The sequence below is a fragment of the Phyllobates terribilis genome, unplaced genomic scaffold (genome assembly GCF_046119375.1).
Source record: "Phyllobates terribilis strain yellow unplaced genomic scaffold, ASM4611937v1 Scaffold_4__5_contigs__length_816908805, whole genome shotgun sequence".
NCBI lineage: Eukaryota > Metazoa > Chordata > Amphibia > Anura > Dendrobatidae > Phyllobates > Phyllobates terribilis.
Genome location: NW_027362764.1, coordinates 28,445,826 through 28,462,289, shown reverse-complemented (window position 1 = coordinate 28,462,289; position 16,464 = coordinate 28,445,826). Strand labels below are relative to the sequence as shown.

The following is a 16,464-nucleotide window of genomic DNA, read 5'->3' as shown; positions in this document are numbered from 1 at the left end:
CTAGGGGGAGCTCCATGTATACAGAGATACATGATAAGATTCTGTCTGCAGCCACCACTAGTGGTAGCTCCCTGTATACAGAGATACATGATAAGATCCTGTCTACAGTCACCACCAGGGGGAGCTCCCTCTATACAGAAATACATGATAAGATCCTGTCTACAGTCACCACTAGGGGGAGCTCCCTCTATACAGAGATACATGGTAAGATTCTGTCTGCAGCCACCACTAGGGGGAGCTCCCTGTACACAGAGATACATGATAAGATTCTGTCTGCAGCCACCACTAAGGGGAGCTCCCTGTATACAGAGATACATGATAAGATTCTGTCTGCAGCCACCACTAGGGGGAGCTCCCTGTATACAGAGATACATGATAAGATTCTGTCTGCAGTCAACACTAGGGGGAGCTCCCTGTATTCAGAGATACATGATAAGATTCTGTCTGCAGCCACCACTAGGGGAAGCTCCCTGTATACAGAGATACATGATAAGATTATGTCTGCAGCCACCACTAGGGGGAGCTCCCTGTATACAGAGATACATGATAAGATTCTGTCTGCAGTCAACACTAGGGGGAGCTCCCTGTATACAGAGATACATGATAAGATTCTGTCTGCAGCCACCACTAGGGGGAGCTCCCTGTATACAGAGATACATGATAAGATTATGTCTGCAGCCACCACTAGGGGGAGCTCCCTGTATACAGAGATACATGATAAGATTATGTCTGCAGCCACCACTAGGGGGGGGCTCCCTGTATACAGAGATACATGATAAGATTCTGTCTTCAGCCACTACTAGGGGGAGCTCCCTGTATATAGAGATACATGATAAGATTCTGTCTGCAGCCACCACTAGGGGGAGCTCCTGTATATAGAGATACATGATAAGATCCTGTCTGCAGCCACCACTAGGGGGAGCTCCCTGTATATAGAGATACATGATAAGATCCTGTCTGCAGCCACCACTAGGGGGAGCTCCCTGTATACAGAGATACATGATAAGATCCTGTCTGCAACCACCACTAGGGGGAGCTCCCTGTATACAGAGATACATGCTAAGATTCTGTCTGCAGCCACCACTAGAGGGAGCTCCCTGTATACAGAGATACATGATAAGATTCTGTCTGCAGCCACCACTAGGGGGAGCTCCTGTATATAGAGATACATAATAAGATCCTGTCTGCAGCCACCACTAGGGGGAGCTCCCTGTATACAGAGATACATGATAAGATTCTGTCTGCAGCCACCACTAGAGTGAGCTCCCTGTATACAGAGATACATGATAAGATCCTGTCTGCAGCCACCACTAGGGGGAGCTCCCTGTATACAGAGATACATGATAAGATTCTGTCTGCAGCCACCACTAGAGTGAGCTCCCTGTATACAGAGATACATGATAAGAACCTGTCTGCAGCCACCACTAGGGGGAGCTCCTGTATATAGAGATACATGATAAGATCCTGTCTGCAGCCACCACTAGGGGGAGCTCCTGTATATAGAGATACATGATAAGATCCTGTGTGCAGTCACCACTAGGGGGAGCTCTCTGTATACAGAGATACAGGATAAGATTCTGTCTGCAGCCTCCACTAGGGGGAGCTCCCTGTATACAGAGATACATGATAAGATTCTGTCTGCAGCCACCACTAGGGGGAGCTCCCTGTATACAGAGATACATGATAAGATTCTGTCTGCAGCCACCACTAGGGGGAGCTCCCCGTATACAGAGATACATGGTAAGATTCTGGTCTGCAGCCACCACTAGGGGGAGCTCACTGTATACAGAGATACATGATAAGATCCTGTATGCAGCCACCACTAGGGGGAGCTCCCTGTATACAGAGATACATGATAAGATTCTGTCTGCAGCCACCACTAGGGGGAGCTCCCTGTATAGAGAGATACATGATAAGATCCTGTCTGCAGCCACCACTAGGGGGAGCTCCCTGTATACAGAGATACATGATAAGATTCTGTCAGCAGTCACCACTAGGGGGAGTTCCCTGTATAGAGAGATACATGATAAGATCCTGTCTGCAGCCACCACTAGGGGGAGCTCACTGTATACAGAGATACATGATAAGATTCTGTCTGCAGCCACCACTAGGGGGAGCTCCCCGTATACAGAGATACATGATAAGATCCTGTGTGCAGCCACCACTAGGGGGAGCTTCCTGTATACAGAGATACATGATTAGATCCTGTCTGCAGCCACCACTAGGGGGAGCTCCCTGTATGCAGTGATACATGATTAGATCCTGTCTGCAGCCACCACTAGGGGGAGCTCGTGTATATAGAGATACATGATTTTTTTCTTAGTCTTAGGGGAGGCTAGACTCGCGGCCTTAGACTATAAGTCGGCTCGCTAAGATGGACATTTAGGTTTTCATTGGTATTTCCCGAGCAGTTTGGTCTCTTGAAACACCGATTTCAGGGCTTTATGGGAATATCCAGTTGATGGAACGGTTAGAGAAGCGATATGTATTCTTGTAGGTGACCACTAGATGGCGAATGTGATCCATAGAACTAAAATCCCTGCAGTTCTATAGATTTTTTTCATTCATAAAATCCGCAGTTAACCCTTTCCAGTGTGGGATGGCCTCTCACCTTTGGGCAGTCTGGCTGGCGTGAGAAGGCCGTGTAGATCTGGCTGAGGGCGCCCCTCTTCTGGGCGTCATAGGTTTCATCCTTATAGATGTGGTCAAGTTCTGGACATCTGGATCCAAAGACCAAAGTCATTTCACCAGGAACTAAACCTGCAACAGGGAAATAATGAGAATGTCGGTGTGGACTTTATTTCTGCCATCAGTCCGGGTCACTTGTTCTCCTGGTCTCCAGCACGTGCAGAGGAACCAGGAGTCCAATGGTCAGACGCGGAGTTATAGTGACCCAGTTTACACGTTCTGACTGCGGACAATGAAATGAAAAAGCAGCGATACAATAATTCTTACCTTTATTTTCAAAGTCATAAAGTCTCTGCTGCCAGAAGCCCCTGAAGGGCGCAATACCCGTCCCCGGCCCCACGAGGATGCAGGGAGCCGTGATGTCAGACGGCAGATGGAAAGATGGAGCCCTGTACAGACATGGCGAAACGGCAGATCATATCTGTGACTAGATGTATGCTTCAACATAGGGGGCAGTATTATAGTAGTTATATTCTTCAACATAGGGGCAGTATTATAGTAGTAATATTCTTGTACATAGGAGTAGTATTATAATAGTTATATTCTTGTACATAGGAGTAGTGTTATAGTAGTTATATTCTTGTATATAGGAGCAGTATTATAGTAGTTATATTCTTCAACATAGGGGCAGTATTATAGTAGTTATATTCTTGTACATAGGGGCAGTATTATAGTAGTTATATTCTTGTACATAGAGGGCAGTATTATAGTAGTTATATTCTTGTACATAGGGGGCAGTATTATAGTAGTTATATTCTTGTACATAGAGGGCAGTATTATAGTAGTTATATTCTTGTACATAGGGGGCAGTATTATAGTAGTTATATTCTTGTACATAGGAGGCAGTATTTTAGTAGTTATATTCCTGTACATAGGGGACAGTATTATAGTAGTTATATTCCTGTACATAGGAGCAGTATTATAGTAGTTATATTCCTGTACATAGGGGACAGTATTATAGTAGTTATATTCCTGTACATAGGAGCAGTATTATAGTAGTTATATTCTTGTACATAGGGGCTGTATTATAGTAGTTATATTCCTGTACATAGGGGGCAGTATTATAGTAGTTATATTCTTGTACATAGGGGCAGTATTATAGTAGTTATATTCCTGTACATAGGGGGCAGTATTATAGTAGTTATATTCTTGTACATAGGGGCAGTATTATAGTAGTTATATTCTTGTACATAGGGGCAGTATTATAGTAGTTATATTCTTGTACATAGGGGGCAGTATTATAGTACTTATATTCTTATACATAGGGGGGCAGTATTATAGTAGTTATATTCTTGTACATAGGAGCAGTATTATAGTAGTTATATTCTTGTACATAGGGAGCAGTATTATAGTAGTTATATTCTTCAACATAGGGGCAGTATTATAGTAGTTATATTCTTGTACATAGGGGCAGTATTACAGTAGTGATATTCTTCAACATAGGGGCAGTATTATAGTAGTTATATTCTTGTACATAGGGGCAGTATTATAGTAGTTATATTCTTGTACATAGGAGCAGTATTATAGTAGTTATATTCTTGTACATAGGAGCAGTATTATAGTAGTTATATTCTTGTACATAGGAGCAGTATTATAGTAGTTATATTCTTGTACATAGGGGGCAGTATTATAGTAGTTATATTCTTCTACATAGGGGGCAGTATTATAGTAGTTATATTCTTGTACATAGGGGCAGTATTATAGTAGTTATATTCTTGTACATAGGGGCAGTATTATAGTAGTTATATTCTTGTACATAGGAGCAGTATTATAGTAGTTATATTCTTGTACATAGGAGCAGTATTATAGTAGTTATATTCTTGTACATAGGAGCAGTATTATAGTAGTTATATTCTTGTACATAGGAGCAGTATTATAGTAGTTATATTCTTGTACATAGGAGCAGTATTATAGTAGTTATATTCTTGTACATAGGAGCAGTATTATAGTAGTTATATTCTTGTACATAGGAGCAGTATTATAGTAGTTATATTCTTGTACATAGGAGCAGTATTATAGTAGTTATATTCTTGTACATAGGGGGCAGTATTATAGTAGTTATATTCTTGTACATAGGAGCAGTATTATAGTAGTTATATTCTTGTACATAGGAGCAGTATTATAGTAGTTATATTCTTGTACATAGGAGCAGTATTATAGTAGTTATATTCTTGTACATAGGGGGCAGTATTATAGTAGTTATATTCTTGTACATATGAGCAGTATTATAGTAGTTATATTCTTGTACATAGGGGCAGTATTATAGTAGTTATATTCTTGTACATAGGGGGCAGTATTATAGTAGTTATATTCTTGTACATATGAGCAGTATTATAGTAGTTATATTCTTGTACATAGGGGCAGTATTATAGTAGTTATATTCTTGTACATAGGAGCAGTATTATAGTAGTTATATTCTTGTACATAGGGGCAGTATTATAGTAGTTATATTCTTGTACATAGGGGGGCAGTATTATAGTAGTTATATTCTTCAACATAGGAGCAGTATTATAGTAGTTATATTCTTGTACATAGGGGCAGTATTATAGTAGTTATATTCTTGTACATAGGAGCAGTATTATAGTAGTTATATTCTTGTATATAGGAACAGTATTATAGTAGTTATATTCTTGTACATAGGGGGCAGTATTATAGTACTTATATTCTTGTACATAGGGGGGCAGTATTATAGTAGTTATATTCTTCAACATAGGAGCAGTATTATAGTAGTTATATTCTTGTACATAGGGGCAGTATTATAGTAGTTATATTCTTGTACATAGGAGCAGTATTACAGTAGTTATATTCTTGTACATAGGAGGCAGTATTATAGTACTTATATTCTTATACATAGGGGGACAGTATTATAGTAGTTATATTCTTGTACATAGGGGCAGTATTATAGTAGTTATATTCTTGTACATAGGGGGCAGTATTATAGTACTTATATTCTTGTACATAGGGGGGCAGTATTATAGTAGTTATATTCTTGTACATAGGGGCAGTATTATAGTAGTTATATTCTTGTACATAGGGAGCAGTATTATAGTAGTTATATTCTTCAACATAGGGGCAGTATTATAGTAGTTATATTCTTGTACATAGGGGCAGTATTATAGTAGTTATATTCTTGTACATAGGGGCAGTATTATAGTAGTTATATTCTTGTACATAGGGGGCAGTATTATAGTAGTTATATTCTTGTACATAGGAGCAGTATTATAGTAGTTATATTCTTGTACATAGGGGCAGTATTATAGTAGTTATATTCTTGTACATAGGAGCAGTACTATAGTAGTTATATTCTTGTACATAGGGGGCAGTATTATAGTACTTATATTCTTGTACATAGGGGCAGTATTATAGTAGTTATATTCTTGTACATAGGGAGCAGTATTATAGTAGTTATATTCTTCAACATAGGGGCAGTATTATAGTAGTTATATTCTTCAACATAGGGGCAGTATTATAGTAGTTATATTCTTGTACATAGGGGCAGTATTATAGTAGTTATATTCTTGTACATAGGAGCAGTATTATAGTAGTTATATTCTTGTACAAAGGGAGCAGTATTATAGTAGTTATATTCTTGTACATAGGAGCAGTATTATAGTAGTTATATTCTTGTACATAGGGGGCAGTATTATAGTAGTTATATTCTTGTACATATGAGCAGTATTATAGTAGTTATATTCTTGTACATAGGAGCAGTATTATAGTAGTTATATTCTTGTACATAGGGAGCAGTATTATAGTAGTTATATTCTTGTACATAGGAGCAGTATTATAGTAGTTATATTCTTGTACATAGGGAGCAGTATTATAGTAGTTATATTCTTGTACATAGGGGCAGTATTATAGTAGTTATATTCTTGTACATAGGGGGCAGTATTATAGTACTTATATTCTTGTACATAGGGGGGCAGTATTATAGTAGTTATATTCTTCAACATAGGAGCAGTATTATAGTAGTTATATTCTTGTACATAGGGGCAGTATTATAGTAGTTATATTCTTGTACATAGGGGCAGTATTATAGTAGTTATATTCTTGTACATAGGAGCAGTATTATAGTAGTTATATTCTTGTACATAGGGGCAGTATTATAGTAGTTATATTCTTGTACATAGGGGCAGTATTATAGTAGTTATATTCTTCAACATAGGAGCAGTATTATAGTAGTTATATTCTTGTACAAAGGGAGCAGTATTATAGTAGTTATATTCTTGTACATAGGAGCAGTATTATAGTAGTTATATTCTTGTACATAGGGGGCAGTATTATAGTAGTTATATTCTTGTACATATGAGCAGTATTATAGTAGTTATATTCTTGTACATAGGAGCAGTATTATAGTAGTTATATTCTTGTACATAGGGAGCAGTATTATAGTAGTTATATTCTTGTACATAGGGGGCAGTATTATAGTACTTATATTCTTGTACATAGGGGGGCAGTATTATAGTAGTTATATTCTTCAACATAGGAGCAGTATTATAGTAGTTATATTCTTGTACATAGGGGCAGTATTATAGTAGTTATATTCTTGTACATAGGGGCAGTATTATAGTAGTTATATTCTTGTACATAGGAGCAGTATTATAGTAGTTATATTCTTGTACATAGGGGCAGTATTATAGTAGTTATATTCTTGTACATAGGGGGGCAGTATTATAGTAGTTATATTCTTGTACATAGGGGCAGTATTATAGTAGTTATATTCTTGTACATAGGGAGCAGTATTATAGTAGTTATATTCTTGTACATAGGAGCAGTATTATAGTAGTTATATTCTTGTACATAGGGGCAGTATTATAGTAGTTATATTCTTGTACATAGGAGCAGTATTATAGTAGTTATATTCTTGTACATAGGAGCAGTATTATAGTAGTTATATTCTTGTACATAGGAGCAGTATTATAGTAGTTATATTCTTGTACATAGGAGCAGTATTATAGTAGTTATATTCTTGTACATAGGAGCAGTATTATAGTAGTTATATTCTTGTACATAGGAGCAGTATTATAGTAGATATATTCTTGTACATAGGGAGCAGTATTATAGTAGTTATATTCTTGTACATAGGAGCAGTATTATAGTAGTTATATTCTTGTACATAGGGGCAGTATTATAGTAGTTATATTCTTGTACATAGGGGCAGTATTATAGTAGTTATATTCTTGTACATAGGGGGCAGTATTATAGTAGTTATATTCTTGTACATAGGGGGGCAGTATTATAGTAGTTATATTCTTGTACATAGGAGCAGTATTATAGTAGTTATATTCTTGTACATAGGGGGCAGTATTATAGTAGTTATATTCTTGTACATAGGAGCAGTATTATAGTAGTTATATTCTTGTACATAGGAGGCAGTATTATAGTAGTTATATTCTTGTACATAGGAGCAGTATTATAGTAGTTATATTCTTGTACATAGGAGCAGTATTATAGTAGTTATATTCTTGTACATAGGAGCAGTATTATAGTAGTTATATTCTTGTACATAGGAGCAGTATTATAGTAGTTATATTCTTGTACATAGGAGCAGTATTATAGTAGTTATATTCTTGTACATAGGAGCAGTATTATAGTAGTTATATTCTTGTACATAGGAGCAGTATTATAGTAGTTATATTCTTGTACATAGGGGGCAGTATTATAGTAGTTATATTCTTGTACATAGGGGCAGTATTATAGTAGTTATATTCTTGTACATAGGAGCAGTATTATAGTAGTTATATTCTTGTACATAGGAGCAGTATTATAGTAGTTATATTCTTGTACATAGGAGCAGTATTATAGTAGTTATATTTGTGTACATAGGAGCAGTATTATAGTAGTTATATTCTTGTACATAGGAGCAGTATTATAGTAGTTATACTCTTGTACATAGGGGACAGTATTATAGTAGTTATATTCTTGTACATAGGGGGCAGTATTATAGTAGTTATATTCTTGTACATAGGAGGCAGTATTATAGTAGTTATATTCTTATACATAGGAGCAGTATTATAGTAGTTATATTCTTGTACATAGGAGCAGTATTATAGTAGTTATATTCTTGTACATAGGAGCAGTATTATAGCAGTTATATTCTTGTACATAGGAGCAGTATTATAGTAGTTATATTCTTGTACATAGGGGACAGTATTATAGTAGTTATATTCTTGTACATAGGGGCAGTATTATAGTAGTTATATTCTTGTACATAGGAGCAGTATTATAGTAGTTATATTCTTGTACATAGGGGCAGTATTATAGTAGTTATATTCTTGTACATAGGGCAGTATTATAGTAGTTATATTCTTGTACATAGGGGGGCAGTATTATAGTAGTTATATTCTTGTACATAGGGGGCAGTATTATAGTAGTTATATTGTATATAGGAGCAGTATTATAGTAGATATATTCTTCAACATAGGAGCAGTATTATAGTAGTTATATTCATGTACATAGGAGCGTATTATAGTAGTTATATTCTTGTACATAGGGGGCAGTATTATAGTAGTTATATTCTTGTACATAGGGGGCAGTATTAAAGTAGTTATATTCTTCAACATAGGAGTAGTATTATAGTAGTTATATTCATGTACATAGGAGCGTATTATAGTAGTTATATTCTTGTACATAGGGGGCAGTATTATAGTAGTTATATTCTTGTACATAGGGGGCAGTATTATAGTAGTTATATTCTTGTACATAGCGGCAGTATTATAGTAGTTATATTCTTGTACATAGCGGCAGTATTATAGTAGTTATATTCTTGTACATAGCGGCAGTATTATAGTAGTTATATTCTTGTACATAGGGGCAGTATTATAGTAGTTATATTCTTGTACATAGGGAGCAGTATTATAGTAGTTATATTCTTCAACATAGGAGCACTATTATAGTAGTTATATTCATGTACATAGGGGGCAGTATTATAGTAGTTATATTCTTATACATAGGGGCAGTATTATAGTAGTTATATTCTTGTACATAGGGGCAGTATTATAGTAGTTATATTCTTGTACATAGGGGCAGTATTATAGTAGTTATATTCTTGTACATAGGGGCAGTACTATAGTAGTTATATTCTTGTACATAGGAGCAGTATTATAGTACTTATATTCCTGTACATAGGGAGCAGTATTATAGTAGTTATATTCTTGTACATAGGAGCAGTATTATAGTAGTTATATTTGTGTACATAGGAGCAGTATTATAGTAGTTATATTTGTGTACATAGGAACAGTATTATAGTAGTTATATTCTTGTACATAGGAGCAGTATTATAGTAGTTATATTCTTGTACATAGGGGGCAGTATTATAGTAGTTATATTCTTGTACATAGGAGGCAGTATTATAGTAGTTATATTCTTGTACATAGGGGGCAGTATTATAGTAGTTCTATTCTTGTACATAGGGGGGCAGTATTATAGTAGTTATATTCTTGTACATAGGAGGCAGTATTATAGTAGTTATATTCTTGAACATATGGGCAGTATTATAGTAGTTATATTTGTGTACATAGGAGCAGTATTATAGTAGTTATATTCTTGTACATAGGAGCAGTATTATAGTAGTTATATTCTTGTACATAGGGGGCAGTATTATAGTAGTTATATTCTTGTACATAGGAGCAGTATTATAGTAGCTATATTCTTGTACATATGAGCAGTATTATAGTAGTTATATTTGTGTACATAGGAGCAGTATTATAGTAGTTATATTCTTGTACATAGGAGCAGTATTATAGTAGTTATATTCTTGTACATAGGGGGCAGTATTATAGTAGTTATATTCTTGTACATAGGGGCAGTATTATAGTAGTTATATTCTTGTACATAGGAGCAGTATTATAGTAGTTATATTCTTGTACATAGGAGCAGTATTATAGTAGTTATATTTGTGTACATAGGAGCAGTATTATAGTAGTTATATTCTTGTACATAGGAGCAGTATTATAGTAGTTATATTCTTGTACATATGAGCAGTATTATAGTAGTTATATTTGTGTACATAGGAGCAGTATTATAGTAGTTATATTCTTGTACATAGGGGCAGTATTATAGTAGTTATATTCTTGTACATAGGGGCACTATTATAGTAGTTATATTCTTGTACATAGGGAGCAGTATTATAGTAGTTATATTCTTGTACATAGGGGCAGTATTATAGTAGTTATATTCTTGTACATAGGGGGCAGTATTATAGTAGTTATATTCTTGTACATACGAGCAGTATTATAGTAGTTATATTCTTGTACATAGGAGCAGTATTATAGTGGTTATATTCTTGTACATAGGAGCAGTATTATAGTGGTTATATTCTTGTACATAGGGGGCAGTATTATAGTAGTTATATTCTTGTACATAGGGGCAGTATTATAGTAGTTATATTCTTGTACATAGGAGCAGTATTATAGTAGTTATATTCTTGTACATAGGGAGCAGTATTATAGTAGTTATATTCTTGTACATAGGAGCAGTATTATAGTAGTTATATTCTTGTACATAGGAGCAGTATTATAGTAGTTATATTCTTGTACATAGGAGCAGTATTATAGTAGTTATATTCTTGTACATAGGAGCAGTATTATAGTAGTTATATTCTTGTACATAGGAGGCAGTATTATAGTAGTTACAGTGCCTACAAGTAGTATTCAACCCCCTGCAGATTTAGCTGGTTGACACATGCGGAATTAACTTGGCATTGTGACATTTGTACTGTAGATCAGCCTGGAAGTGGGAAATGCACTGCAGCAAATTTTGTTTTTGTTTTTTTTTTGTTTTTTTTTTAAACGTTAAAAGTTAATTCAGAGTGTCATTTATTATTCAACCCCTCAAACCACAAGAATTCTGTTTGGTCCCCCTAAAGTATTAAGAAGTAGTTCAGGCACCAAGAACAATGAGCTTCACATGTGTGGATTAAAGATCTCTTTTGCCAGCCTTTTCTGACTATTTAAGACCCTCCCCAAACTTGTGAACAGCACTCAGACATGGTCAACATGGGAAAGACAAAGGAGCATTCCAAGGCCATCAGAGACAAGATCGTGGAGCGTCACAAGGCTGGCAAGGGGTACAAAACCCTTTCCAAGGAGTTGGGCCTACCTGTCTCCACTGTTGGGAGCATCATCCGTAAGTGGAAGGCTTATGGAACTACTGTTAGCCTTCCACGGCCAGGACAGCCTGTGAAAGTGTCCTCCCGTGCCGAGGCCAGGCTTGTCCGAAGAGTCAAGGCTAACCCAAGGACAACAAGGAAGGAGCTCCGGGAAGATCTCATGGCAGTGGGGACATTGGTTTCAGTCAATACCATAAGTAACGTACTCCACCGCAATGGTCTCCGTTCCAGACGAGCCCGTAAGGTACCTTTACTTTCAAAGCGTCATGTCAAGGCTTGTCTACAGTTTGCTCATGATCACTTGGAGGACTCTGAGACAGACTGGTTCAAGGTTCTATGGTTTGATGAGACCAAGATCGAGATCTTTGGTGCCAACCACACACGTGACGTTTGGAGACTGGATGGCACTGCATACGACCCCAAGAATACCATCCCTACAGTCAAGCATGGTGGTGGCAGCATCATGCTGTGGGGCTGTTTCTCTGCCAAGGGGCCTGGCCATCTGGTCCGCATCCATGGGAAGATGGATAGCACGGCCTACCTGGAGATTTTGGCCAAGAACCTCCGCTCCTCCATCAAGGATCTTAAGATGGGTCGTAATTTCATCTTCCAACAAGACAACGACCCAAAGCACACAGCCAAGAAAACCAAGGCCTGGTTCAATAGGGAAAAAGTCAAGGTGTTGGAGTGGCCTAGTCAGTCTCCTGACCTTAACCCAATTGAAAACTTGTGGAAGGAGCTCAAGAATAAAGTCCACATGAGACGCCCAAAGAACCTAAATAACTTGGAGAAGATCTGCATGGAGGAGTGGGCCAAGATAACTCCTCAGACCTGTGCCGGCCTGATCAGGTCTTATAAAAGACTATTATTAGCTGTAATTGCAAACAAGGGTTATTCCACAAAATATTAAACATAGGGGTTGAATAATAATTGACCCACACTTTTATGTTTAAAATTTAATAAAATTCATCTGAGCAACATAACTTTTTGGTTTGTAAGATTTATGCTTCTGTTCATAAAACCTACTCTCGTTTGCAGCTTGAAGGCTCTAACTTATTTGCATCTTATCAAACCAGCTAAATCTGCAGGGGGTTGAATACTACTTGTAGGCACTGTATATTCTTGTACATAGGAGCAGTATTATAGTAGTTATATTCTTGTACATAGGGGGCAGTATTATAGTAGTTATATTCTTGTACATAGGAGGCAGTATTATAGTAGTTATATTCTTGTACATAGGAGCAGTATTATAGCAGTTATATTCTTGTACATAGGAGCAGTATTATAGTAGTTATATTCCTGTACATAGGGTCAGTATTATAGTAGTTATATTCCTGTACATAGGGTCAGTATTATAGTAGTTATATTCTTGTACATAGGGGGCAGTATTATAGCAGTTATATTCTTGTACATAGGAGCAGTATTATAGTAGTTATATTCTTGTACATAGGAGCAGTATTATAGTAGTTATATTCTTGTACATAGCGGCAGTATTATAGTAGTTATGTTCTTGTACATAATAGCAGTATTATAGTAGTTATATCCTTGCACATAGGGGCAGTATTATAGTAGTTATATTCTTGTACATAGGAGCAGTATTATAGTAGTTATGTTCTTGTACATAGGAGCAGTATTATAGTAGTTATATTCTTGTACATAGGAACAGTATTATAGTAGTTATATTCTTGTACATAGGAGCAGTATTATAGTAGTTATATTCTTGTACATAGGGGGCAGTATTATAGTAGATATATTCTTGTACATAGAGGGCAGTATTATAGTAGTTATATTCTTGTACATAGGGGCAGTATTATAGTAGTTATATTCCTGTACATAGGGGCAGTATTATAGTAGTTATATTCCTGTACATAGGGGCAGTATTATAGTAGTTATATTCTTGTACATAGGGGCAGTATTATAGTAGTTATATATTTGTACATAGGAGCAGTATTATAGTAGTTATATTCTTGTACATAGGGGGCAGTATTATAGTAGTTATATATTTGTACATAGGAGCAGTATTATAGTAGTTATATTCTTGTACATAGGGGCAGTATTATAGTAGTTATATTCCTGTACATAGGGGCAGTATTATAGTAGTTATATTCTTGTACATAGGGGGCAGTATTATAGTAGTTATATTCTTGTACATAGGGGCAGAATTATAGTAGTTATATTCCTGTACATAGGGGCAGTATTATAGTAGTTATATTCTTGTACATAGGGAGCAGTATTATAGTAGTTATATTCTTGTACATAGGGGGCAGTATTATAGTAGTTATATTCTTGTACATAGGGGGCAGTATTATGAGAAATTCTTACCCTCTGACAAAACAAGGCACGGGGGCTCCAGGAGTCAGCTGATCCAGCCATGTTGAGCACACGCCATAATGCAGAGGACCTTTATTCTCTACATAGTACATACAATACGTTAATCGATCATTTACAGATTTTTAGGTTTTCTTACATCAGACAAATATTCTATATACAGGATATGGAGTACAACTAATGTGCACAATTCTTTTTATCTGTTACTCCATAGTTGCTGACAGTCCATACTTACCCTGCGTGTGATACAACACCACCGCTACAGTCAGGTGTATCTGGTCGGGGTAGACCTCCATGGAGGAGCTAATGGAGTAGTATCGCTGTTGGAGGAGGGGTAGCTGCGTCAGGAGAAGGGAGCTGGGGACACAGATCGATGGGAATTCCTCCAGCACCTCCACCAGAGTTGGGCACCGGTACCACTTCCACTCCTCGTACTGACGGGCATCCTGCGAGGGGAGTTACATTATAGTACAAGCTGCTCATATACATGAAAGGTTGTGTCTGACGGCCACTTTGGGAATATCAAGGTTCTCCACAGCTTTGAGTAATATATGAGAAGGGGAGGAGCCCAAATAATGCCGGCTCCACCCTCAGCTCTTCATGGGCGGTATTAACTTAAGCACCTCCCCCTCTTCCTAAGCAGCACACAGTGGGTACGGAAAGTATTCAGACCCCTTTAAATTTTTCACTCTTTGTTTCATTGCAGCCATTCGGTAAATTCTAAAAAGTTATTTTTTTTTTCTCATTTCTCTGCACCCCATCATGTCAGACCAAATGAGAATCATGAGCTCAAAGGAACTGCCCAAGGAGCTCAGAGACAGAATTGTGGCAAGACACAGATCTGGCCTAGGTTACAAAAGAATTTCTGCATTACTCAAGGTTCCTAAAAGCACAGTGGCCTCCATAATTCTTAGATGGAAGAAGTTTGGGACCACCAGAAGTATTCCTAGACCCAAACTGAGCAAGAAGAACCTTGGTGAAAGAGGTAAAGAAGAACCCCAAGATCACTGTGGCTGAGCTCCAGAGATGCAGTAGGGAGATGGGAGAAAGTTCCACAAAGTCAACTATCACTGCAGCCCTCCACCAGTCGGGCCTTTATGGCAGAGTGGCCCGACGGAAGCCTCTCCTCAGTGCAAGACATATGAAAGCCCGCATAGAGTTTGCTCAAAAACACATGAAGGACTCCCAGACTATGAGAAATAACATTCTCTGGTCTGATGAGACGAAGATAGAACTTTTTGGTAATAATTCTAAGCGGTATGTGTGGAGAAAACCAGGCACTGCTCATCACCTGCCCAATACAATCCCAACAGTGAAACATGGTGGCAGCAGCATCATGCTATGGGGGTGTTTTTCAGCTGCAGGGACAGGACGACTGGTTGCAATTGAAGGAAACATGAATGCAGCCAAGTACAGAGATATCCTGGATGAAAACCTCTTCCAGAGTGCTCTGGACCTCAGACTTGGCCGAAGGTTCACCTTCCAACAAGACAATGACCCTAAGCACACAGCTAAAATAACAAAGGAGAGGCTTCAGAACAACTCTGTGACCATTCTTGACTGGCCCAGCCAGAGCCCTGACCTAAGCCCAATTGAGCATCTCTGGAGAGACCTGAAAATGGCTGTCCACCAACGTTCACCATCCAACCTGACGGAACTGGAGAGGATCTGCAAGGAAGAATGGCCGAGGATACCCAAATCCAGGTGTGAAAAACTTGTTGCATCATTCCCAAGAAGACTCATGTCTGTACTAGCTCAAAAGGGGGCTTCTACTCAATACTGAGCAAAGGGTCTGAATACTTATGACCATGTGATAGTTCAGTTTTTCTTTGTTAATAAATTTGCAAAAGTTTCTACATTTCTGGGGTTTTTTTCAGTGAAGATGGGGTGCAGAGTGGACTTTAATGAGAAAAAAATGAACTTTTTAGAATTTACCAAATGGCTGCAATGAAACCGAGTGAGAAATGTAAAGGGGTCTGAATACTTTCCATACCCACTGTAACATGTACAAAGAAGGAAAGGAGGTTGGGTTGTGGCCAAACTTTTTAACACTTAATGGCCTGCAGTCCAGATCCTACCTGGCTGAGCGTCTCTAGCCGCTGCCGTTCCTCCGGATCCTCACAGAGGACGCTGAGCAGCTGCAGGAGCTGGGGTGTGGGGGGCGTAGTAATGTCCAGGTAATTAGTCAGTGCCTGTCGCAGAGTACAAGGTGGGATTCTGGTGTCAGAGACCCAGGTAGCCTTACGTCCTGTCCCCAGACCTGAGGAGAAACAAAGTGCGGTGAAACTAGTGACGGCAGAAACAAGTAGGACACTAAAGATGGTGACAGCTCCTGCTTA

General features: G+C 37.7%; 1 protein-coding gene across 5 annotated transcripts in view; it reads right to left on the bottom strand.

The window, feature by feature from the left end:
* Nucleotides 1-16,464, bottom strand: part of NOS3 (nitric oxide synthase 3) — a 131,227-nt gene that overhangs the window by 12,859 nt on the left and 101,904 nt on the right. For all 5 annotated transcript variants that reach the window (XM_073677193.1, XM_073677191.1, XM_073677192.1 and 2 more), the window contains exons 20-24: nucleotides 16,204-16,385; nucleotides 14,361-14,571; nucleotides 14,120-14,207; nucleotides 2,956-3,077; nucleotides 2,612-2,760 (exon numbers count right to left, since the gene is read on the bottom strand). In XM_073677193.1, coding sequence (XP_073533294.1) covers nucleotides 2,612-2,760; nucleotides 2,956-3,077; nucleotides 14,120-14,207; nucleotides 14,361-14,571; nucleotides 16,204-16,385 — 752 coding nt within the window. The remainder of the gene's footprint in view (nucleotides 1-2,611; nucleotides 2,761-2,955; nucleotides 3,078-14,119; nucleotides 14,208-14,360; nucleotides 14,572-16,203; nucleotides 16,386-16,464) is intronic.